General features: G+C 41.4%; 2 protein-coding genes across 3 annotated transcripts in view; one reads left to right on the top strand and one right to left on the bottom strand.

Annotated features, from left to right (window-relative positions):
* Positions 1-818: 818 nt before the first annotated feature.
* On the bottom strand, positions 819-1,615 carry LOC149835126 (uncharacterized). The gene is made up of 2 exons (XM_090011716.1): positions 1,481-1,615; positions 819-1,327 (listed from the first exon to the last, which is right to left on the bottom strand). Exon 2 carries the CDS (start codon positions 1,323-1,325, stop codon positions 954-956), a length of 372 nt encoding a protein of 123 aa, XP_089867842.1. The 5' UTR covers positions 1,326-1,327; positions 1,481-1,615; the 3' UTR covers positions 819-953.
* Positions 1,616-2,456: 841 nt separating this feature from the next.
* LOC149835125 (putative B3 domain-containing protein Os04g0347400) overlaps positions 2,457-26,935 on the top strand; it is a 71,929-nt gene continuing 47,450 nt past the window's right edge. For both annotated transcript variants that reach the window (XM_090011715.1, XM_090011714.1), the window contains exon 1: positions 2,457-2,690. In XM_090011715.1, the coding sequence (XP_089867841.1) occupies positions 2,604-2,690 (87 nt within the window). In that variant the 5' untranslated portion in view covers positions 2,457-2,603. The remainder of the gene's footprint in view (positions 2,691-26,935) is intronic.

Below are 26,935 nucleotides of genomic sequence, written 5' to 3'. Positions count from 1 at the left end.
TTTTTGATGATGGTATCATTTTTTTATTTTTGGCCATTATTTGGTTGATGGCTCTTTGATGATGTTTTCTTTTTTTTTTTTCACTTGATAGTTGGTATCTATTGTACTTTTGATTTATAAAACGATACAAAACTGGGCTTACTTCCACTCTTATTCGTGTAGTGCATGATAAACAAAAGGGATTCATGTTCATTCCTGGAAGCTAGGTGTTGAATTTAACCAACGGGGGCTCCGCTTGTCTGGCAGGAGCAGTTAGTGCACGTCACCTTGTGTTGGAACGTTGCAAGTTCGAAGCCCAAATGGTATGGTTGTATAACTGGTAGGGTCTGCCTAACCCCAGCTTTCTCTGTCGAAAAAAAAAAGGTGTTGAATTTAGATGCTATCAACGATCAAACCATCCCTTAAACATCTGGCTCATGTCAAGATTTATACTGAAATTGAAGCACTGATGATCTTTTGGCACACTGTTGTTGTAATTCTTACACTTCTGGTCTCTCTTTGCCATTAGTCTGATTGTGGTAACGTTTTTTTTTTTTCATCCTACCACAGTTTTTGGTTGAAGCTCATGTCCATAACCTGTTCTGAGCCATATTCAGAGAACTATGACACTACTGACTTCACATAGTTTTTCATATTGGCACTTCCTCGAGTTTAGATCACTTACCGGTATGGTGCTTCTTCAGCCCTATATTGCCACCCATTATGCATGTAACTGGTAGAGATTGTACCAATTCATAGCCTATAAATCTCCATGGAAGCTTCTATGGTGACTGAATATGGGCATTGATGGGTATCAATCAATTCTTGTGGATGCATACTTTGGATGAACTGCAATTCTTTAACGAAGAAGCATAAAACAACAGTTTAACAGTATTTTATGGTAAAAAACCAAATTGACAACCGATGAAAGTGAAATTTCTTGAAAATAACAATATCTTTGCATTTTGTTTCCACTACTCTTCTTCCAGTGATGCTTCTACTCGAAGAAGAACAAAACCGACCGCCACACCGATCAGAACAAGGCCATTCATGATGGCAGCAATCCTGAAGATCTCACCGGCAGCATTGCAGGTTGATGAAAGTGCCCCACCACCTCTTCCCTTGGCCCGGGAGCTGGCCTGGGTGGAGTTCAGCACCATAGCAAAAGCCTGCTGAGTGCACATGGGAAGGCCCAGGCAGCTGATCCGGTTCTGGGCTTTTAGTCCTCCAAAAGAACTGATACCACCAATGTCGTTCACTCTGGTGCTCTTCCTCTTAGCAGAGCTGCCGCAAACTGTGCTGCACGTAAACACTGCCTGAGTCGCGGTTGCTGAAGCGGTCGCCATCCCTGAGAGCCAATTCAGCACAACAAAGATCCACAAACACAATGAATGATGCAGGGGAAGCCGAACATCTTTCTCTTCAAACCAACATGGGGAGAACAGCCCAGTTGGATCAAATGAAAAAAACAAACACATCCAGAGAGGGGAAGGGAGACTACCTTTGTGAGGTTTGATGGGTTCTTGATTGCCTTGGATACCTCCTTGTGAATTTGCCAACCGAAAATAGTAAAGGGTACTTAGTATGAAAAGGGTGGAGAGTTTGTGGATAAGGTGAAGAGTAGATGGATGGTGGACACAAGGCTTCTGATCCTTCTGTTTCAGAAACAAGTTGTCCTGTGGCCAATAAAACTGGCCACCCACTTTTCCTGGTAAATGAGTGGATGAGTGCATCAGCAGCCAACTCCTATCATGGGCCTCATGTATTCTTAATCTGACGGTTCAGATCTAAAGCGTCCTTGTGAAACCCGTTCCTGGTCCATGTGATGTTGACTTTCCCATGTACTCTTAATCTGACAGTACATGTGATGTGAGGGCAGCATTCATGTAGTCATTGCTCTGCCACGCAAGGGTTAAGGCTGTGACATGGGTTGGATATCCAAAACTGACTTGCCCGATCTGGATCTCCCGACTATTGACGCACGCATGCATGAGATCTCATCGGCCATATTTATTCAAGCTTGGTTGTTGTTTTGGTTGGACACAAGTTCGGCCATATTTTTTTTAATATTTTAATCAAAAACCATTTTTTTTAATGTTTTAATATAAACAAAGTATTTTTTTTACTGAAGTATTATTTAAAAGTATCAAATTAATGCTCATAATCGTATCAGCAGGTGTCACCTATGACACGTCTCCTAAACGTCATGTCATTGTGACGTAACTTCTCGTACCCCATTTAGGTTCCTGATAGGTAACTATGGTTGGGAGGTTTGGTAAAAGATACGACGGGATTAAGAGAAGTCAGGAGTGAGGAGCTGCACCAGAAAGGGTACCCGTTCGCGTTGTAGTTTTGCTTGCGCCTACAACCACCAACTCGTTCCGCAGAAACCAGACCTCCAGCCCCCTTTCCTCTGCACCCCGCCAGTTTTTCGAATTCTTGCGGCTCTCTCTGTCTACTCTCTCTCGGTGGCGTCCTATTGAGGGAATGTGAATATGGATTAGGGTTTGTGTTGATTTCGTTTACTCAACCTCCTCAGAGATCACGCGAGCCTTACTTTTTCCGTTCTTGTTCACGGTGGGGGTCTACTTCGAGGGGTTTTGGCGATCGGCTGGATTTGGAGGATGAAGAAAGCGCGTGACCGTGACAGCGGCCTTCGGGAGAGGCCTCACTTCTTCAAAGTCCTCTTGGAGACGTCCCGGGATCAACTGGTGCGTTTCCCTCTGTTTTCTCTTTCTCTCTGGAAGTTTCCTTTTCTCACTATGTGGGTGTCTCTGAAAACTTGTCTAAACGCCCAAGCAGCAGCATTTATGAAAACCCTGTTTCAGAATCTCTCGCATATCTCTTGTAACGACCCCCATTCGGGACCTCTTGAGCCCGGGTTGGTGGATGTCGGAGGGAAAATACTCAAAACCAGATCAATTTTTTTTTTCATTTAATAATTGAAGTTCTATACATGTGGCTACAATATAAGACAAAAGTATAATAAAAAGTAAAAGTCAACCAAGCATAATAAAAAGTGGAAGTGAACCATACTTCTTATGGGTTAGAGTCACATTCTCATACTAGGTCCTGAGGCCTGAACCTAAGATTTCATTTATAAATAAACATGATCGTTACAAATTTAGTGAGCTCTTAGCTCTTAGTCTTAGTTTCGTTTGCTACTTGCACACATGTTATTTATGAGTTTTACTTTTTTTTTACCATATCTCTATTATCATTCTCAAACACATCTTCCACTCTAATCGGTTATTTCAGACATAGCCTCCTCAGGCATAGCAACCGATGTAGACAACTCAGAGTCTACAATGTTGACACGATATATGAACCACTCACAATAACATAGTCCAAACCAACCCAGATTACGGATACAGGTGTTGTAGCTACTCGTCGGTTGCAAACCGAGAGCGAATGAGCTCAATCAGTAGCTAGTTGAAGAGTTAGGATGATTATACCTGCCCCCAAGGTGTCTCAAGGTGCTATACCTGCCCTCAAGGTATCTCAAGGAGCTATACCTACCCTCAAGGTTTTATGGTTCATGTTACATCCTACATGTGTCTAGTGAATAATGTTTTAATCCCTAAGGGTCACTTAGGAACGTCAGAGATATTTTCAAGTTACTCACGAGACACACACCTCAACATTGCCCCAGACCATGCCTCCTAGTAGAGCTCTCCATCATGTTCTGTGTGGTCATCCTATACACAACTTTCTCTCATTATTCATATCTTGAAGTCAGTGCGTTATACAATCATCAATGTATATCAACTAACTACTTTTTAACACATGTTCACATGTTTGAACTGTTAAGGATGGCAACCCACCATAGATTAATTCACGACACTTACAATGCTTCTCCTAAGGCATAAGCGTAACATTTTTCAGGGTGATACCTACCTTGAGACTTTGGAACTCTACTCTCAATTCTCTCATAATACAACAATCTCTTACATGTAATCATGTCATATCATACTTATATAATAAATCAGGAAATATGCATGATCTAGTTTAAGCATCACATTTGAACTTTATAGATTCCTAAGCATGCAAAATAGTGTCTATTCACAATAAACAAAACTAGCATACTTGAAGCACTTGAAATCATATTGAAGAATGCCTAAACTAACTAACATGTGTTTTAATCAACTAAGGAGAAATTTGCAACTTACCTGGAACGCTTAAATTTCAGTTCTTAATCTCACGCAACCTTTGATCTGAAATCAATAAATACCTCGTATCATTATCAAAATTACTAAAATACCTTTGAACTTAAATGTCAAACTCTGACTCCATTCTCTCAGAGTTTGTCTTCACATCCCCTACTAATGAAATTTACTCAAGCAGTAAAATTCAAGGATTCAAGAATCACATGAATCTTACTTCGAGGCACCAAGTTATGCATTGTTTACTATTTAAGCATACCAAGGGCAAAAAGGTTTTTTTGCTCTTTCGACCGTTCATATCGACCTCTATGTCATCTTTACATTATGTTACTTTAAGATCCACATCCATACTAAAAATGAGTCACTTAGGTCCTCAACTCAATTTTGATTTAGATCTTGAATTCGGTATTCTCGATCCAAACCCGCTCAAAATGATTTGTCTAGATTTAAATCGGGTCGTATGATCGGATCCGACTTGGTATGACCGAGCCTAACCACGAGGATGGATCTGACTTATTTGTTAGAAAATGGTATTCCACCATTCAATCACAAAGAGAGAAGCAGAGAGGAGAGAGAGACGTCTGTGGCTATAGAAAACCCAATTAGGGTCTGCGGTTTTGCTTCTCATTAACTATATACTGGTACATAAATTAGGGTACAAAAATACCTATTACATAATGTGTTAAAATTACAACATGCCATTAATGAGCATGTGTTTAAATAAAAATGAATTGGGTTTGGATCCTGAGATCCAGGCCCAGTCGTGACTGACGTCTTTTCACCCTCCCTCAAGTTGTACATGGTTTTGAACCAAGAACAACTTGCCTTTTAACATCCAAAATCTGTCTTTGATAAGTCCTTTTGTGAACAAGTCAGCAACTTGATCAGCAGTCCGAACGTATTCTGGTTCAATTTCCTTCTCTTCGACCTTCTGTCTTACAAAATGTTGATCAATTTCAATATGCTTGGCACGACTGTGGTAGATAGGATTGAATGACATGTTGATAGCACTTTGATTGTCACACAAGAGAATGCTTTTAGAAATCGATTCTCCTACTTCTGCCAAGAGGTGTCTGATCTATGTTACTTCGGCTGTAGCAGCTGCTATTAATCTATATTCAGCTTCTGTGCTCGACCTGGCTATGACCTTTTGTTTCCTACTGCTCCAGGAGACAAGATTTAGGCCAATGAAAACACAGTATCTTGAGACTGATCTACGCTCATCTGGATCTTTTGCCCAATCTGCATCTGTGTAAGTAAGAAGTTCATGCATGTGGTGATGGCCATGCATACTCTTTCTGCACAGAAGGCCATCTCCAATAGTTCCCTTCAAGTATCGAAGAATGCGTTTTACAACTTCCATATGTTTAATATGCGGTTCATGCATGAACTGAGATACCTGATTGACAGAATAGACAATGTCAGGCCAAGTAAAGGTAAGATACTGAAGTATTCCTACTACCCTGCGATATCCTGTAGGGTCCTCGTACAAATCTCCATCTTAGGAACTGAGTTTGTGATGAAGTATACTGGGTGTGCTTAGAGGCTTGCAATCTGTCATACCTGCCTTGCTAAGAACATCAACAATATACTTATGTTGAGTAAGTGCCATGCCTTCAGGAGTCCTGTCAACTTCTACTCCAAGAAAGTATTGCAGTTTACCAAGATCCTTTATGATGCAGAGCAGGACCGAACGTCTCAGATCCAGCAGGAAACAAGAACTGTCCCGGGTCCAAGGCCGGACCCGAGATCCAAATCCAATTGCAGCATGAAGAATGAACCGGGTCCCAGATTGGACCCGAGACCCGGATCCACCAGCAGTTATAAAAACCCTCTCCTAGGGTTTCGTGGGGCAGTTTTTGAAGTTTCAGAATACCGTCTTTACTATTATCTTCCAGCAATTTTTTGGTTTTCCCTCTTTTACTATCATTGCTTTCTTTTCTTTCCTATCGTTTAATATTGCCACGGCTTGTTTCAGTCTCATGTCAGTTTGCAGCCTTTTGTGTACGGTCATTTATGTTCTTTGCCTTCTTCCTGCCATGCTACTTTCATTGTTTTGGGTTTAAATTGTCTGAATAAAATCAAACACCGTGTATCACACGGTTTTATTTGTTGCTCTTTTTTTTTCCTGCCATCGCATGACCGTGGAGCTGTTCCCTTCACCGTTGCATCACAGTGATCAGAACATCAGCTCCCCATGCTGCCCTATTTGCTGCACCCAAGTGCATCCCCGAGTCTGATCTACACGCTGCGTCAAAGAGTGTCCACAACCCCATTAACGTGAAGCGCCAACGTCAACCCATAGCTTGGCAATGTTGGTTCACTCGCTGATTAAGGAGCAATCACGTCGGCAATTTTTTTGTGAAGACTTTCGGTTGCCGCACTGCATCAAAGTGGTATCAGAGCACAACTCCTCCTTCTTGGTCAACGACATGATGCAAGAAACGAGGAATGATCCTACCAGCGTTAAGGCGCGAGAGGAGATCATGAAGCGGATGCTCGATATGGTGACAAAGATGCAAGAAGATATGCTATGCCTAGAAAAGGAGGTAGCCGGTCTGTCGAGGCGCGGATGGGCGCTCTTGAATCCAAGGTAGATGCGCACGCGGTGCAATTGAATCAGTCAGGCGCGCGCTATCAACCCTGTTGATACTACCGCCATCGATTCAGCCCCGTTGACGCTCTAGCACGCGGCGCGACGAGAAGGCGTTGAGGCGACCCTGCACAGGATGCAGGTCGCAACAGTTTTTCCCATTCGGTACCCCCCCTCCATCTCGAACCAACAACGACTGTGGCTCACCCAGATCCAGGTACCCTCCAACCGAACCACCAAGGTGGTGCACCCCATTACTCGGGTGTACCCCAGCCGTGGCAGCGGGCCCCTGCGACTGCCTTGTAGGCCGAGCCTGATCTGCAGGACCCCAGCGTCACGCTAGGTCCTGTCGCAGGTCCAGGTCCGTGGCCTTGCGCCACAGAATGGGTTGAACCTGCAGAGCCCCAACGTCACGCTGGGCCTTGCTGCAGACTCGGGTGCGTCAACCTGAACCGAGAAGGAGTTTGCCTTCCCCCATGATCCTGTGCGTGGAGATCATAAGGCAGCCAATCCACGAGCGGGAGCTGGGGAACCCTTGTGGACGGGTCCAGAACTAAGAGGGTCCAGATCCGAGTTCGTGGAAACGGGACTCGGGCCCGGGTCTCGAGGACCATCCTTTGGGTCCCTAGGAGCGGGTCCGAGTTCCGAAACCCCTCACCCGACCTACCCAGTTGAGTTTGGTTCGCGGTTTGCCCCGAATCAGACCCAACCCACTATTTCTGAGCCTCAAAATGGATTCAATACAAACCCAAACCCATATCGGACCCGAACAGAGCTCCAGTTCGAATTTGAGCCGGGTCAAAACCAGACTCATAATCATATGGATCGTGGATCGAGTTCAAACCAAGCCTTTTATCCCCACAACTCGATCCCCGATCCAACCTATCCAAATCTTGGTTCGACGATTACTTTAGGGTTACACCCGATCCAAATCCAATCGAGTTCAAGTTCAAATTACAATCAACACCAAATCCAAAACCCCTACCCAAACCCAAATCCAAATCCAATTCAAATTCAAATTCAAACCCATTATTCTATCCAAATCCAGACCCCTATTCCAATCCAAAATCCAACCCCTATACCCTATCCAAATCCGACCCCAAACTATTATCCGAACCCAAACCCTAGCCCGAACCAAACCTATCATCCAAACCCAAACCCTACCTCTATTACATACCCCGTCCATCCACCTTTGTTGGGACCACCTCCCCCACCAGATCCTCAGCAACAATTTCAACCAGTGACGACTCCTACTCGGAACCGACTGAGATCGCCTCCAACAACCACAGTACAGGTACAACGTGAGCCAACGCACCCAGAGCGCCCATCACAGGGCGATAGAGATTGACGCCCTAAGCAGGTCACAAGGCACATGCTGATGATAATAGTCAACAAAGAGTTTTATGAACAACAGAACCCACTGACTCTGCAGGGTGTCGAGACCTTAATAATCATTTTGAAGAAGGCTTTGTGGCATCTCCTGTGGGTGGTTCCTATAAAGAACTCTACAGGACAAAATTCTACTGCAAGTCTTTCTAGTCACAAGCGGCTTCCGAGTGAATTTATTGACCAAAGAGTTAGTATTGTGACATCTGGGCTTTTGGCACAATTGCAAGATTGGAGTAGCAGGCGACAGTTTATATTACCTGATGATTTTCATGCTCATGAAGCAATCAGTGAAAATTTCTGTTCTCAGGTTGTAATTGAAAACACGAGAGCCAATAACATATTATTGCAATCTCCTTTTTCTGGAGCCATTTATGAGTAGAGTCAGAATTTACACTTCACAGTTGGGAGCTATACAACAGTCAAATGGGGCTCATGCTGTTTTCATTAGACACCGATTGAGAATAAGACGTGATTGAATTGTTGAAGATGCATTTAGTCAGTTGAGTTGTCTGAACAGGATTTTAAGGGAATGAACAGGATTTTAAGGGAATGATCCGGGTGACATTTGTCAAGGAATTTGGAGTCGAGGAGGCTGTTATAGATGGAGGAGGGTTTTGTAAGGACTTTACGGAAAACATAAATCGTCAGAGCCGACTGTTAGCTTGCGTATGGATCTGGATCCAGATCCATACGCATGGTATGTTAATGAAACACATGTTGTTTTATTCTCATTAATGGCATCCTTGTAATATCTCTGATATTACAAGGATAGTTGTATTTTGCTGATTATATAATATGGTTAGGGCTTGTAGGTCGAGCTGTGTGAGCCGCCCCAGCCATTGTGTTCTCTCTCTCTCTCTCTCTTTCTCTCTCGCCCTGTTTCCTGTTAATGCTATAACAGATATGAAATCTGATATGGTATCAGAGCTCAGGCCATCCTGTGCGTGAAGACCTTCTGAAACAGCGTATCCTCTTTCAGCGTGAACAACAGCATGATCTTCCCCAGCATATCCTCTTCCAGCGTGAACAACAACGTGATCTTCCCCTTCTGAAACAGTGTACCCTCTTTCAGCGTGAACAGCAGAACTCCCTGTGCGTGAAGAAGTTCTGAAATAGCGTGATCTCCCCCTGTGCGTGAACAACAGAACTCCCTTCTGCGTGTTCCACCTGACAGCAGTAGCGTGTTCATCCTAACAGCGTTTCCTCCTCTTCTGAAACAACAGAACTCCCTTCTGCGTGTTCCACCTGACAGCAGTAGCGTGTTCATCCTAACAGCGTTTCCTCCTCTTCTGAAATTTCTGGAACAGCAGCATCATGTTCCTCCTTCAGCGTGAAGACTCTCTGGAATAGCAGCAGCGTGATCTCCCCTTTCTGAAACAGTGTCTCCTCCTTCAGCGTGCTCATCGACTGTGTTTATCCTAAGTTCTGTCTTTTCTGTTACTCTATCATCTGTGTTGGTTCTCATTTTTTTTTTTTCAAATCAGTTCTGATTCCTTAAATTTCCTTTCCTTCCTTCATTGCTGTTTTAGTGTTCTTTGTGCAGCCTTGTTTGGTCGTACAAGTATCTGCCTTATTACAGTGTTTCTGATTAATTGAGTGATCTTAAATCTGTTTATTTCTTTTCATTCATCTTGTTTGCTTATTCATTATTCTACTAATATGGATTACTCTTCGTCTTCATCATCCAGTCCCTCTGCCAATTTCTTGAGTCAGCTTGTTACAGAAAAACTTACTCATTCTAATTTTTTGACGTGGAAAAGGCAAATCCTTCCTTTTATACGAAGTCAAGATCTCGATGAACATTTGGATGGTTTAGTCCCTATACCACCACGGCTTATTTTGCAGGAAACCAAGGATGAGAAAGGTGACACAATTACCATTTCCATTAAGAATCCAGAATATACAGTTTGGAGGAAGCGGGATCAGTCTTTAGTTGCTTATATTACGTCAACACTCTCTCAAGAAGTGTTGGTTACTATTTCAGATGATTGCACTGCGGCGGATCTGTGGAGTAAACTGTCACAGACTTACTCTCAGATATCAGAATCCCGAGTTATGTTCTTAAAAACTGAATTTCAAAGTTTAAAGAAAGGCTCCATGACAGTCATGGAATACATAGGCCGCTTGAAGAGTATTACTGATCAATTTGCTGTTGTTGGAAGTGCTATTGCAGATAAAGATAAAGTTCAACAACTCCTCAATGGATTGGGTCCTGACTTTGACATGTTTACCACAGCTTTATCATGCCTTCTTCACTTGCCCACTTTTGATGACCTCCAAGCGAAACTTCTCCTGCATTAGATGGTTATGAAGCAAAGGGCAGAAGGAAATGAATCAACTCGTCCTCATTCAGTTTTGGCCATGGACACTTCTGTAGGTTTTGGACGATGGAATGGAGGGCATCAAGGAGGCAGAGGCCGCGGACGTTTTGGGCAGGGAGGACGTGGTATCTTGCCTACACCTAATATTTCAGGAGGTTTTAACACAGGGAATCAGAGGAGAGTGCCCACTTGTTTCCTATGTAACAAAAGAGGACATGTGAAAGCTGATTGTTGGTTCAACCTACAGAATAGAGGAAAAATACACAAAATTGAAAATAAATCCGCTACTGCTGTGGACACAAAAGGGCCATCCACAGATATGCAACAACTTTTGTTATCAGCATTGTCACAGATGACGATCAAGCAAAATGAACAAGGCGAATGGTATGTTGATTCAGGTGTCGCCACGCATGTTACGGGTAATGCGGGTAAGTTATCTCACTTATTGCCTTATTTTGAAAAAGGTAGTATAGTTACGGGAGATGGAACTTATCACTCCATTAGTCATACTGGCAATGCACATATCCCTATGTCAAAGTCCTCACTTCACTTGTCCAATGTCCTTCTTGCTCCTAATATTAAAAATAACATTGTCTCTGTAGCTAAACTTGTTGACGATATGAATTCTTCTGTTGAATTTACTCCCTCTTCTGTTTATGTTAAGGATCTACGAACGAAGGAGACGTTCGCTAAGGGGGAGCGACAAGGAAACATGTACGTCTTCAAGGAGATTCCTTCAGTGTCTTCGTCTTCAGTCCCGGTTCTCCAGTTGAAGTCGTCCAAGCATTCTTCAGTGTCTTCGCCTTCAGAGTCTTTGTTTTTTCCTTCATTGGCAGTTTTTAATTCATCTCATTGTAATAAGCCAGATATTTGGCATAGTCGTTTGGGACATTGTAATCGAGGTTTCGTTAAAAACCTTGTATATGATGGTCTCCTTCCAGAGTCTAGTTTATGTTCATTTTCTGATAATAATAATAAATGTTCCTCATGCGAACTCTGCAAAAGTCATGTTCTTCCTTTTCATATTATAAATAAAAGAGCTTCAAAGCCATTTGAGATTATTTGTTCTGATGTTTGGGGACCTGCACCTATTCCTTCTCTTTCTGGCAGTCGTTACTATGTTATCCTTATTGATTCCTATTCCCGTTATACTTGGATATATTTCTTAAAACACAAGCATGAAGTTTTTCAAATATTTCGGGAATTCCATTCGATGGTCAAAACAAAGTTTGCTTGTGATATTGTGCATTTCCAATGTGATGGTGGAGGAGAGTATTCATCGAACGAGTTTATTGCCTTTCTTCGGGATAAAGGAATAAGTCGACAGGTTTCTTGCCCTCATACTCCTCAACAAAATGGGGTTGCAGAGCGGAAACACAGGCATATTGTTGAGAGCGCGATGAGCATGTTACATGATAGCAATGTGCCCGTTAGTCTCTGGACAGAAGTTTTTCACACATCTGTTTATATCATAAATCGTCTTCCTATGACACTTTTGGATCGTAAATCTCCCTATTATACTTTATTCGGGCAACATCCCTCTTACGATCAGCTGCGTGCTTTTGGTTGTGTATGTTATGTACATATTAATTCATCTCTGCGAAATAAGTTTCAGGACAAGGCTGTCAAGTGCAGATTTGTTGGGTATGCAGATGAATACAAAGGTTATCGATGCTATGATCCTACTACAAAACATATTAGGACCTCCAGAAATGTTGTTTTTGACGAACGAAATTTTCAGGTCAATGACTCTGCAGCAGTGCCACCTCGAGAATTAGAAGTATATGATCCATGGATGAGCGCAAATCTTTTTGCTAATACAGGAGAAACATGTCAGACAAGTTGTCCTTCCTTCGACTTGAGTAGGGAGTTGAATGACTCACAAATACATGTTGAATCATCTCCAGTTGAGCCAACCCCAGTAGAACGCTTCTCTGGACAGGTATACACTAGACGGGACAAAAATACAGAGCCGAGGTATGTGGAAAGCATCGCCAATGATCCTGCTCAAAGGCCGTCACGCATTAAGCATCCTATTCAACGATGGGTGAGTTATGAGACCTTCTCTCTTGATTTCCAGTTGTTTATGTCTCAGCTCACAAAACAGGTTGAACCCACTTGTTTTACTCAAGCTCTTCAATCCCGTCATTGGACTGAAGCTATGAATGAAGAAATGGAAGCCCTTCATGAATGTCAGACTTGGGAAATAGTCCCTCGGCCAGAAGGAAAGAATGTAGTTGGCTCAAAATGGGTTTATAAAACAAAATATAAGCCTGAAGGAAGCATTGACAGATATAAGGCACGACTTGTTGCTCGAGGATTCACACAACAATATGGTGAAGACTACGATGAAACTTTTAGTCCGGTAGTCAAAATGGGTACTATTCGTGTCATCATATCCCTAGCAATCGATCGAGGTTGGAGCCTTAGCCAGATGGATGTTAAAAATGCATTTTTGCATGGAACTTTAAAGGAAGAAGTGTATATGGAGCAACCTCCTGGTTATGCTGAGAAGGACCCTACTGCCTGGGTGTGCAAACTAAGGAAATCTCTGTATGGGTTGAAACAAGCATCCCGTTCCTGGTTTGAAAGTTTCTCTATGCAAATTCAGAGTTATGGTTTTAGAAGATGCTCTCTGGATCATTCCCTTTTTATTTGCCAAAAGGCAGACATTGTTATACTTCTTATATATGTTGATGACATTGTGATCACTGGGAGTTCAGATAATCATGTGCAAGACGTGAAGCAGTTTTTAATGAAAACTTTTAAAATGAAAGATTTAGGGGAGTTGAGGTACTTTCTTGGTGTGGAAGTTGACAGACAACAAGACACATTGACACTCATGCAACAAAAATACACTCTTGACCTTCTGGAAAGAGCCGGGATGACGAATTGCAAACCAGTCAGTACTCCTAGTGTATTACACCAAAGACTGAGCTCTGAAGATGGTCATCTTTGTGTGAACCCTACAATGTATAGAAGTCTCGTGGGAATGTTACAATACTTGACCTTTACCAGACCTGATATAGTTTATGCTATCAATCAGGTATCCCAGTTTATGCATGCTCCAACGGAGGGTCATATGGAAGCTGTGAAGCGCATTCTACGTTATTTAAAAGGAACTATAGGAGACAGACTTGTTTATCGCACGAACGATAATTTGCATAGAGGACATGAACTCATCACTTATACAGACGCAGATTGGGCAGGGGATCCAGATGAGAGACGATCTGTCTCTGGATATTGTGTATATATTGGACACAATTTAGTGTCCTGGAGCAGCAGAAAACAAAAGGCAGTGGCACGATCGAGTACAGAGGCTGAATACAGATCGATGGCTGCAGGCACGGCAGAAGCCACATGGATTAGACACTTATTGAGTGATCTTGGGGAGACAATTACTCGATCTTTTCTTCTATGTGACAATCAAAGCGCAATAAACATTGCATGTAATCCTATCCAGCATAGCAGAACGAAGCACATTGAGATTGATCAACATTTCATACGGCAGAAAGTCGAGATGAAGGAGATAGAACTACGTCATGTTCGAACAGAAGATCAAGTGGCAGACTTGTTTACCAAGGGGTTAACAGGACGTCAATTTTGGCTATTGAAGAGCAAGTTGTACATGATCCAAAATCACGTACAACTTGAGGGAGGGTGTTAAAATATAGCTTGCGTACGCATGGTATATTAATGAAACACATGTTGTTTTATTCTCATTAATGGCATCCTTGTAATATCTCTGATATTACAAGGATAGTTGTATTTTGCTGATTATATAATATGGTTAGGGCTTGGAGGTCGAGCTGTGTGAGCCGCCACAGCCATTGTGTTCTCTCTCTCTCTCTCTCTCTCTCTTTCTCTCTCGCCCTGTTTCCTGTTAATGCTATAGCAGATATGAAATCTGATACCGACTTCTTCCCAACCAGGGGAGAATGATACAGAGTAGGACATGACGTCCCACATCCAACAGGAAATGTCCCGGGTCCAAGGCCGGACCCGAGATCTGGATCCAATTGCAGCATGAAGAATGATCCGGGTCCCAGATTGGACCCGAGACCCGGATCCACCAGCAGTTATAAAAACCCTCTCCTAGGGTTTTGTGGGGCAGTTTTTGAAGTTTCAGAATACCGTCTTTACTATTATCTTCTGGTAATCTTTTGGTTTTCCATCTTTTACTGTCATTGCTTCCTTTTCTTTCCTATCGTTTAATATTCCCATGGCTTGTTTCAGTCTCATGTCAGTTTGCAACCTTCTCTGTCATTTATGTTCTGTCTTCTTCCTGGCATGCTACTTTCATTGTTTTGGGTTTAAATTGTCTGAATAAAATCAAACACTGTGTATCACACAGTTTTATTTATTGCTCTTTTTTTTTCCTGCCATCGCATGACCGTGGAGCTGTGCCCTTCACCATTGCATCATAGTGATCGGAACATCAGCTCCCCAGGAACATCAGCTTCCCACGCTGCCCTATTTGCTCCACCCAAGTGCATCCCTGAGTCTGATCTCCATGCTGCGTCAAAGAGTGTCCACAACCCCATTAACGTGAAGCACCAACGTGAACCCATAGCGTGGCAACATCGGTTCCTCGCTGATTAAGGAGCAATCACGTTGGCAATTTTTTCGTGAAGACTTTCGATCAAGGTTGTTAAATGCGATCAGGCGAAGCGAGGCGTTAAGCATGCGCTTCGCCTCTGAGGCGTATGCCTCTCACAACGTGAGACTCTCAAGCAATGTTGTAAATGCAATGAGGCGAAGCGAGGCGTTGAGCCTGCGCTTTGCCTCTGAGGCGTACGCCTCAGGTACTGAGGCATACGCCTCTCACAACACTGCTTTCGATTGCCGCACTGCATCACTTTATCTTGAATTTATGGTTCAAAAGTTCTTTGACCTTTTCAATATGTTCATTAGAGTTACCTGTAATGATAATGCCATCAACATATATCAATAACAGGGTAACTATATCTCTGCATTTGAATATGAAAAGAGAATGGTCAAGAAGAGACCGACTAAAGCCATATTTTTCTACTTCAAGAGAGAAACTGTCAAACCAAGATCGAGATGCCTCCTTCAGATCATATATAGCTCTCTTTAATCTGCACACGTATTCTTTGGAGTTCTCTTCGGCATACCCAGTGAGCTGCTTCATGTATACTTCCTCCTTTAGAGTTTCATGTAGAAATGCATTTTTTACATCCAGTTGGCTGAGAGTCCACTGGTGCTCAACAACCAATGATAATATGATTTGGATAGTGCCCATTTTTACAATCGGACTGAAGGTCTCATCATAGTCTTGTCCTTGCTCTTGTGTGAAGCCTTTAGCAACCGGTCTAGCCTTGTATCGCTCGATAGTACCATCCGGCTTATACTTTATCTTATACACCCACTTTGACCCAACCACATTTCGATTGTGTGGTCTCGAAACAATATCTCAAGTGTCACAGTCATGAAGAGCCTCCATTTCTTCGTTCATAGCTTTAATCCATCTCTTAGAATTTATTACTGGATAAAATGTTGTGGGTGATCTTTCTTGCCTATAGAGGTTAAGAAGAGTTAAAAATCCATCGTTAAGTTCTCATAACTAACCCACCTATCAATAGGATGTCGAGGTCGGGTAGACCTTGTGTGAGCAGGTGATTGAATGAAAATAGAAGGAGAATTCTGATTAGAGCTGGGGAGTATCTCCTTCTCACGTCGAGAGTAAACAATGCCTTTATACCTGTCGGGGGCCAATAGTGGTTCAGAAATCACACTCTCCTGAATCCTTTGCGCAACATTAGACACATTTCCCTCATTTCTTTGATTACATTCTGAAGAACAAATATCATCAATACTGGAAAAGAGACCTGAGTTCAACCAAGGGTGATAAACTTCAATCCCAGGATGAGTGTTAGCATTATGACCAAAATTTAATTCATCAAACACATTTCTGGATATTTTGATGCGCTTGCTCACGAGATCATAGCATCTGTATCTTTTGTAATCATTAGCGTACCCCACAAATCTACACTTTAAGGTCATGAGTTGGATGATTTATCTCATGCACCTTTAATTGTCGTGAGGTATATGCAATAACCTTGTCGTGTTGCATCAAGACACAACCCAATTCTTTATGCGACACATCACTATAAACAGTAAAACCCCCAGTGCCAGAAGGCAAAACTAACACTGGTGCAATGGTTAATCGCTTCTTGATCTCTTGGAAGCTTTTCTCGCACTTTTCATTCCATTCGAACTTCACATCTTTCTTTGTCTCAGCTTAGTCATGGGAGCTGTCAGTATTAAAAATCCTTCCACAAAGCGTTTGTAATAACCAGCTTACCTCAAGAAACTTTCAATTTCTGTGACATTCTTGGGTGTAGGCCAGTTGGTCACCGCTTTAACTTTTGCTGGGTCCACCATCACTCCTTTACTAATTACATGTCCTAAAAATGAGACTTGATTAAGCTAGAATGCACACTTAGAGAACTTAGCATATAACTTATGATCTCTAAGTATTTGTAACATGATTCTCAAGTGTTTTGTGTGTTGTTCTTTACTGGCCGAATATACGAGGATGTCATCTACGAATACCACCACGAACTTATCCAAGAGTGGTTTGAACACTCGGTTCATTCAATCCATGAATGCAGCTGGGGCATTCGTCAACCTAAAAGGCATGACCAAGAATTCATAATGACCATATCTTGAGCGAAACGCTGTCTTGGCAATATCCTCTTCTCGAATCTTTAGCTGATGATACCCAGAACGTAGATCCAACTTAGAAAAATAAGTTACACCTTGTAGTTGATCAAATAGATCATCTATCCTTGGCGGAGGATACTTGTTTAATTTTCTATAGTCGATGCACATACGCAATGACTCATTTTTCTTTTTCACGAATAAGATCGGTGCGTCCCAAGGTGATACCGATGGTCGGATAAATCCGATATCCAACAACTCCTGCAGCTGATCCTTAAATTCTTTGAGCTCAGCATATCTCATCCTATATAGAGGAATGAAAATGAGTGTTGTACCTAGAGCTAGATCTATCTGGAATTCAACTTTCCTATTCGGTGAAAGTCCTGAAAGTTCTTCGGAAAAAACATCCATGAATTCTCGTGCAATCTCTATTTTTGTGACTGAAAGTTTATTGTCGACTTCAGTCTTCATATAAGCCAAGTATCCAATACAACCCTGCTGTAGATACCGGTTGGCTTAAAGACATGAGATGATTGTCGGTTTTGCAAGTTTTCTAATACCCTGAAAGGTAAAAGTAAGGGTTTTGGGGTGTTGAAGTACATGTGAAACAGGTAATAGTACCACAAAAGTAGGGGTGGTGAAACTATGTCTAGCACCCGAATTAAAGAGAACATGTGCACTAACACTAGAAATTTGGAGTGTACCTTCCACCACGTTCGGGCTAGCCAAGGCTTCCTGCAGAGTCGCTGCATAAACTCGGCCTGTAGCAACTGGTTTCTCCCTGGGTTTTGCTCCTCCTCCCTGTACTGGCTGGGGACATTTCCTTGCAATGTATCCCATTTGTCCGCAATTGTAAAATTTGATATTCTTTTCATCGCAACGACCTTCATGCCGGAAGCCGCAAATCCTACAACTGTTGTTGCCCTTGAAATGTGGTTCTCGGTATCGAGGTTTCTTAGCTTTTGGTTCAAGCTTCTTCCCCTGTTGCTTATTGTTGTTTTTCGTACTGCTTTCCTCTTGTGGCTTCGATGTATTTTTGCTTTTGAGTAGATACTAAAGCCTTCACAAATCTGGATAGTTAATTGAATTTAGCGATGTAGGCCGCTACACTCATGTTTCCCTGTTTGAGCTTTCTAAATTCTTCTTCTTTCTCCATCTTCTCGATCCTGGAGATGAATTCTCTATAGAACTTGTTCTTGAAGGTGATCCAGGGAACAAACTCTCCGCTTTCCAGGACATCTCTGATGGATTGCCACTAGTACTCAGCATCCCCAATTAAGTTGGATGTCGCGACCCATGCTTTCTGGTCTTCTGGGCACTGTATCTCATTCAGTGCTTTCTCTGCTTGCATCATCCATTTCTCTGCTGCTACTCTTCCAGGAGTTCTGTCGAACGTGGACACTCATATTCTTGGACTTCTCAACCCAAGAACTGCTTCCCGACGCTACTTGGTTTTGGTTTTGATGCAGTGAATTTTGTAATAGCTCATACAAAATTCTTTCCGTGGTATAGCCGGAAGGCACACCACTACCAACTGTAGCACGTTCGTGCCGAGGTGAAACTAGTGAAACACCTCCACCTTCTGCTCCCATGCTCCTTGAAAGTAGGTTGCCTTATGCCTGTGGAGACACAGGACCAACGGGGCTTGTAGCACTTCTCCTTGCTGAACCCTCTTTCACATGCCTCGCTTGAGAAGGGACTGCTTGTCTCCTTACATGGGAACCTCTTGACCGGTACGATGTTCCTTAACGAGTCTTCATACTGTAATATGAGTAGAGTGATTATTAAAAGATTACATTTGCTTACTCATTAACATTCTCCCAGATTTGCACATTCATTGTAAGAAACTTACTATTTATTAAGAAAAACAATATTTTTTACAACTTTTCACTGATTCTTCCGTAATACAACCAATTACTTACTACGAACACTAGGCCACCATAGGCCTTTATTATATGACTTAAACAAAACATCATACAAACACTAAGGTGTCGGGGTACGAGGGATGTAAATAAGGTCTTCTTCCTCAGAGTCTGAAGGAACCCTAACTGGTGCTGACACTACCATGTTGTTAAAAGCACGTAGGTACCCGTGCCTATTCATATGCCCCCTGCCTCTCTTCAGTAAGGCCATTCCTCGAAGAGGTTGCACAGACTCTCTTATTTGTTCATCTTCTATGACATTAGTGCTCCTGCCTTGTTGCACCATCGACCTTTGAACACCCTCGTGATCGGATGTATTAGGTTGCTCCTGACTTCTTTCTTTACTGGTAGGTGTAGCATTGCTTGGCCCTGTCATATTTTGGTCGAAGCGAGGCCTGCCGCAACCCCTCTACCACCTCGATTTGCCAGTGAACTTCTCTTGACGTGCCTGTATGGAGGACGTCCTCGTGACCCTGACAATTTTCTAACGGGTGGTGCTACCCCTTCTTCTCGTTCATTTTGCCCCCAGTTGTTGATTATGACTGAAATTGGGGCTGAAGAAGGAAAATGAGGTATCATACTCTCCATTGCCTTAGTAACGTCCAGTATAACCGTCACGAAGAGCGAAAGAACGACCATCTGATCCGTCTGGATCACTTCAGGATGCTTCTACCTCACTGAGCTCTTACTGTATCTACGGTCGCTCTCATTGCCACTATCGCTGTTAGCATCTATTCCTGCTAACAACAGGCATTCATAAGTTCAGGACCTACTTGGACCTTCCTATGACTCTTTTGCCACTTATACATTTGGATGGTTGCAATTATCGTTCTTTTAGGACCTTCAAATTATTTCAAATCCAAACAGAATTCTTCTTTCAAAATTTAACTTTTCTTATCGAAACTTGACTTTGATACCACTTGTAACGACCCGATCGGGGGCCTCTCGAGCTCGGGTTCGTGGACGTTAGTTTTCAGAGGGAAAATACTAAAAAACAACTCAAAATCATGCCATTTTTTATTTAATAATTGAAGGTCCGTACATCCATTTACAATATCATAACCATTCAAAGACAAAAGCAGAATAAAAAGTAAAGGTGAATCATACTTTTGATATGACAGGGTCGCAATCTGATACTAGGTCCTATGAGTGGCAGTAGTCCTTGAACCTACAGTTGGAACCAAAAGAAAGGGGTGAGTCTACAACCTAGTAGACTTTTCATTTACAAATAAACACGACCGTTACAACTGTAGTGAGATCTAAGCTCCTAGTCTTAGTTTAGTTTGCTACTTGTGCAAACATGTTATTTATAAGTTTTACCCTCTTTTTACCGTATCTCTATTATTATTCTCAAACACATCTTTTACTCTAATCGGCTATTCCGAACATAGTCTCCTCGGGCGTAGCAATCGATGCAGACAACTCAGAGTCTATAATGTTGGCTAGACATATGAACCACTCACAACAACGTAGTCCAAATCGGCCCAGACTACAAACACAGGTGTTGCAGCTGTTCGTCGGTTGCAAGCCGAAAATGAAGGAGCTCAATCGGTAGCTTGCCGAAGAGCCAGGGTGACTATACCTGCCCCCAAGGTGTCTCAAAGAGCTATACTTGCTTCCAAGGTTTTGTGGTTCATGCTACATCCTATATGTGTCTAGTGAGCAATGTTTTAACCCTTAAGAGTTATCTAGGAACGTCTGAGATATTCCCAAGTTACTCACGAGATACACACCTCAATATTGCCCTAGACCATGCCTTCTAGTAGAGCTCTCTATCATGTTATGTGTGATCTCTCTCATAACACGCCAATCTCTTATATGTAATCATTGTAAAAGTATCTTCAACAAGATAGCAAGAACAATATTACAATATTCTTGGAAACAAATGTGAACACACACGCACAACAAGAACACTTGTGCACAAAAAACACAATACAAACTCACAAATGCGAACCCAAAAGTCATAAGTTCCACTAAAAGAGCTTGGGCTATAATCCTACAAGCTTACAAATACAAGGGAAGAGGCCCTTATTTATAGGGCAAGAGGCCCTTATTTATAGGGCAAGAGAGAGCCTTGGGAGGGGCTCCACACATAGTCGTTGGAGCCCCTCCAACAGTCACATTTGTGACCGTTGGAGGGGTCTAACGACTAGTGTGTTGGTCCCCCCAAGGTAAAGTACATTGTAATAAAAAGAAATAAAAAGATTTAAAGGAAAAAGAAAAAGAAAAAGAAATTGCAAAAATAAATTACAATCATATTCAAGAAATTGAATATGCATAAAAAGACCAAACTACCCCTACGACTATTATTAGAAAAATATATATTATATATATATATAAAGTAGATACATATACATATATATTAATATATGTATATGTATTACCTTATATATAAAATATATATAATAGGTTACATGGTTTGAATACATAATTTAACACCCCCCCCCTCAAACTTAGGGCAGGATGACCAAGAGTTTGCTAATGAAGAAGTTCAAGCGCGGAGCACACAAAGCTTTAGAGAAGAAATCTGCCAACTGGTATTCTGACGTGACATATGGAAGATCAATGATTCCTTTGAGATACGCCTCACGAACATAGTGGCAGTCCATCTCGATGTGTTTAGTTCGCTCATGAAAAGTGTAATTTTTGGCAATATAAATTGCACTTTTGTTGTCACAACACAGCTTGGTAGGCCCTTTTATTTTGATTCCCATGGCTTCTAGCAACTGATGAATTCATACAATTTCCATGGTAGTAGTTGCCATAGAACGATATTCAACTTCAATCGAAGATAGAGAAACTTTTTGTTGCTTCTTACATCTCCACGAAATAAGTGAGTCTCCTAAGAACACACAAAAACCAGTGGTGGAGTGACGATTATTTGGGTCACCTCTCCAATCAGAGTCAGTATAAGCAATTAACTTTAAATCTGAAGAAGAGGAAAGAAAAACTCCCTTATTTAGAGTGCCCTTTATGTATCTTACGACTCGCAAGATGACACTCATGTGGACTGAAGTTGGTGCATGTTGAAACTGGCTTGCAGTATGGACTGCATGAGAGATATCTGGTCTGGTAATACTCGGATACATCAAAGATCCTACAAGCTGTCTGTAGGGGGTAGGATCTGAAAGGGGAACACCATCATCAATTTTTATTTTTGCTCTTACTATAGCAGGAGTTTCACAAACCTTTTCATCTCTAATGCCTGACCTGTCAATGATTTCAAAAGCAAGCTTAGTTTGAGATAAAAAGTACCCTCTATGAGTGTAAGCTACTTTAATACCCAAAAAATAAGTTAGAAAACCCAAATCAGACATTTCAAATTTATCTTTTAAAACTGACTTTATACTCTTAACCCCATTAGTATCACTTTCGGTAATGAGCATATCATCCACATACAACAGCAAAATTACAATCCCTGCATTGAATTTTCTAACAAACAAAGCAGTGTCAGTAAAGCAAGAAGAAAAACCATTTTCCAACATCACATAATTAAACCTATCATACCAAGCCTTAGGGGCTTGTTTTAGGCCATAAAGTGCTTTCTTAAGACGAAACACTTTCCCTTTGGGAGTCTCCATTCCAGGTGGAGCATCTATATAAACTTCCTCATTCAAATCACCATTCAGGAAGGCATTCTTAACATCCATTTGATAGATGTTCCAATTGTTAATGGATGCAACAATGATGAAACATCGAACAATGACCATTCGGACCACAGGTGCGAAAGTTTCTTCATAATCAATCCCATACTCTTGACTATAACCCTTGACAACTAATCGAGCCTTATATCTCTCAAGAGATCCATCGCTCTTAGTTTTAACCTTAAAGACCCATCTACACCCTATTGTTTTTTTACTCTTAGGAAGATATTGAAATTCTCATGTCTTAGTCCTTTTTAGAGCTTTGAGTTCATTTTTCATCGCAACTATCCATTCAGGGCTTTTACTAGCTTCCGCAAAGTTTCTAGGTTCTACATAAGAATGAATAGCACTAAGACAAACTCTATATCTGGGTGAAAAGGAGTCATACAATATGAACCTAGATGGAGCCTTTCTGTGTCTTTCGGTTCTACGAAGATTTTCCTCTTCATGAGGAACAATCTGACTATCATATCTTTCAAGAGCACTTCTAAAGGTGCTTCTATCTCTATAAGGTGATGAGATCTTTAGATGGTCCTTCATTGATAGGTTGTTATGAGGAGATTTCCTCAATATCAATATCACTTGAGTCATTCTGATTTGACTCTTCATCACTAGAATCATCATCTTTGGCTAATAGTTCAAATAAAAAGAAATAGTCAACATTTTCATTATGTGATTCAGAACTTTCAAAACTACTAAGATTTTTCAAAAAACTCACATTTCTGGAAACATATAGTTTGTTATTTTTAATGTCATAACACCGAAAACCCTTATGGGTTTCTGAATACCCAAGAAAGGCACGAGGGATGGCCTTTGGCGAAAGCTTATCATTTCTATCTGTAAGGACAAAGCACTTACATCCAAACACCCTTAACCTGCTATAATCAGGTTTTTTTTCATGTAACTTTTCAAAAGGAGAAATTTTGCTCAAATTTTTCGATGAAAGTCTATTTATGAGATATACTGAGGTAAGGGCGGCTTCATCCCAGAGTTTCTTTGGAATGTTTTGCGAAATAAGCAAGGTTCTAGTAGTCTCTATAATATGCCTATGCTTCCGTTCAGCTAACCCATTTTGTTGCGGGTTTTTTGGACAAGATTTCTGATGGAGAATACCATAACTTTCAAGATAACTCTTGAATTCATTTGAAAGATATTCACCACCAGAGTCAGACCTAAGAATTTTTAAACCTAGTGAAATCATCTACGAAAATAACATAATACGAGAATCCTCCTTTAGATATTACAAGAGCAGGACCCCATACATCGGAATGAACAATTTCAAAGGGTTCTGTCGAAAACATGGATCTTTGAGAAAAAGTTAGACTTTTAATTTTCCCAAGAATACAATTATTACAAACAAAATCTCCTTTACAAAAATGTTTAACAAAAGGCAAAAAAGAGATTTTAACAATGTTGGGATGACCCAGTCTCTTATGCCATACATGAATATCTTTGTTTTTAACAACATTACAAAATTGATTCTTGGTGACTTGAAGAAAGTCAATGTAGTAGAGGTCGCCTCTCCTAGAGCCTTCCCCAATCAATCTCCCAGACTGGCGATCCTGAATCCAACATTTATCAGAAGTGAATTTTACATTGCAACCATGATCCGAGAGTTGAGAGACCAAAAGTAAATTTAAATTTAGTTTAAGTATAAGACAGATTTTGGGGATAAAAAAATCTTGTTTTTCAAAATTTACTATTCCTTTAATTTCAAGAGGTGTTCCATCCGCCGAGACAAAGGATGAAATAAAACTTTTAGAAAATTCGGAAAGGGTACAAACACTTGGGGTCATATGAAAAGATGCGCCGGAATTTAAAAGCCAAGATATCTTACCGGAAGGCCAGGAGGTAGACATAGCGGCTCCGGAAGTTCCTCTTTTGAGGAAAGGTTGCAAAACTTCTATAATTTGATGAAGAGAAAGAAACCCATTTGATGTTGATGGTTGTTCTTCCGGTTGAAATGTCATGGCCATAGCAAGAATTTTCTTCCATTTAGGGCATATAGGTTTAATGTGCCCCGGTTCTTTACAAAAATGACATGTAAGCTTGCTATAGTCTTTCTTCACTTCTTGACCACTTGAGTTTTGATTCTTGAAATGAGGAGGCTTGTAAGACTTTAAATCACTCCTCGGTCTTGATACAACATTAACACCTTCATTCTCTTCAATGTGAGGAGTAGCAAGAACACTTAGATGGTTCTTGCTAATTCCCATGCGAGTCTCTTCTCCACTAAGTTTACTAATTACATCTTCAAGAGAAGGGGAAGTGAAAGCGGATAGAAGGGAAGGCCGGATTTGTTCAAATTCGGGCATAAGCCCATTCAAGAAATTGAAGAACCTATCTTCTCCCAATTGTTTGTGGCGAAGCTCTATTGCTTCTCCACTTCATTTTGGTTCAAGCATAGCAAGCTCGTCTCAAATAGAAAAGAGCTCGGCAAAGTACTCTCTTATAGACATCTCCCCTTGTTGAAGCGTTAGCGCCCTCTTTTGAAGATAATATTTATGGGATAAGTCTCTAGACGTGTACATCTTCTCAAGATATTCTCAAGCTTGAGAGACCTTCTTGAATTTGATGATATTTGCATTAATTCTTGTTTCTAAGGAGGAAAAAATCCAAGAGAGGATCTTAAAATTCCTCATTTCCCATTCCTCATGTTTTTTTGAATATTCTTCAAGAGCTTTAATTCTTTCTTCTCCATCGAGAATTTTGATTTCACCCTCATTAACAATGGTAATTTTTGGTTCCAGTTCGGGGATTGTGCCTTGCACCCCATAGACCCTTCTCCTTTATGTGAACCTCCATGTTTCCGGCCCAAACATGATAATTGGATCCATTTAGCTTAAAGCAGAGAGCAAAATGAGACTCTTTTTCACCCATTAAGGAGTAAAGAGAGAGGGAGAAATACGCACCAACACAAAATTTAAAGCTCTTTCTTGCACAAGATTCTTCCAAAATATTTGAGAAGCAAGCTCCACCACTTCAATCTTCAAATATCTGAAGGCATGCTTTTCGAGGCACTCAAAAATCAAACAAATCCACGATCCTTTATCACTAACGGGGCTCTGATATCATGTAAAAGTATCTTCAACAAGATACCAAGAACAATATTACAATATTCTTGGAAACAAATGTGAACACACACACACAACAAGAACACTTGTGCACAAAGAGCACAATACAAACTCACAAATGCGCAAATGCGAACCCAAAAGTCATAAGTTCCACTAAAAGAGCTTGGGCTATAATCCCACAAGCTTACAAATACAAGGGAAGAGGCCCTTATGAAAAAGGTGAATAGTGTTTCGGGTCTGGATCCTGAATTCACTCATGCATTAGCCCAGACCCGAGTTCATTCTTGTATAAGTCTGTTTTTTATTTGTATGTTTTTTATTTGTATCCGGGTTCGGATAATACACCAGACCCGACCCGACCCACTGTGTATACTTAAGTGTATTAATATAGGCATTAGGTCACGATTTCTGGAATGAAGAAATCGTGAGCCGCAACCCCCCTCTCGTAATCTTTTCTTCGTCTCTCTCTCTCTCTAGTTTTCTCAATGCAGGTACCAAGGTGGAATTCTAACATGGTATCAGAGCCAAGATCTGTCTAAGGGCCGGAAAAGGTTTTCGTCAGGTGCGACACGTCTTCATCTTCTTCCTTCAGCGAGCCCCCTTCATCTCCTTCATCTTCTTCAGCCGAAGCATCAAAAGCCGAAATCCTTCAGCGAGTCCTCTCCATCCCCTTCAGCCGAACCCATCAACAACCCAATCTGAAGCCCTCATCTCTTCTAAACAAGTTCTGACATCCAATCGAAATTTGAAGTTTTTTTTTCGCTTCTCCCCTTATCTACTCTTCTTCTTCCCTCATTCTTCTTCTCTTTCCTGAATTATTCTATGCACCCACACCTCAAGTGGGTCTGTTTCTCTCTTGGATCTGAGGCTCACATGAATTCTGTTCACACGAACCCAAACCGTAAAAGAAGTGGCTGTGTTTCACGTGAATCGCTGAAATCGACTCACGTGAAACACCAGACCAATCACGATCCCTGTTTCTTTTATTGATATTGCCTGTTTGACATTTCTTTATTGCTTGTCTGTTCGATCTTCCTGGGTCCACCCTTCTCCTCGTACTTGCACATTCAAATATATGTTTACTGTATAGTTCCCTTCCTGATTCTTATTTCTGCAAATATATTTAACGTGTGAAGGTGTTTTTCACACGTCGTTGAATAACAGTT

Source organism: Nuphar pumila, chromosome 6 (assembly GCF_984573655.1).
Source record: "Nuphar pumila chromosome 6, dmNupPumi1.hap1.1, whole genome shotgun sequence".
In the NCBI taxonomy this organism is placed as follows: domain Eukaryota; kingdom Viridiplantae; phylum Streptophyta; class Magnoliopsida; order Nymphaeales; family Nymphaeaceae; genus Nuphar; species Nuphar pumila.
This window is presented reverse-complemented; position numbering and strand designations above follow the sequence as displayed.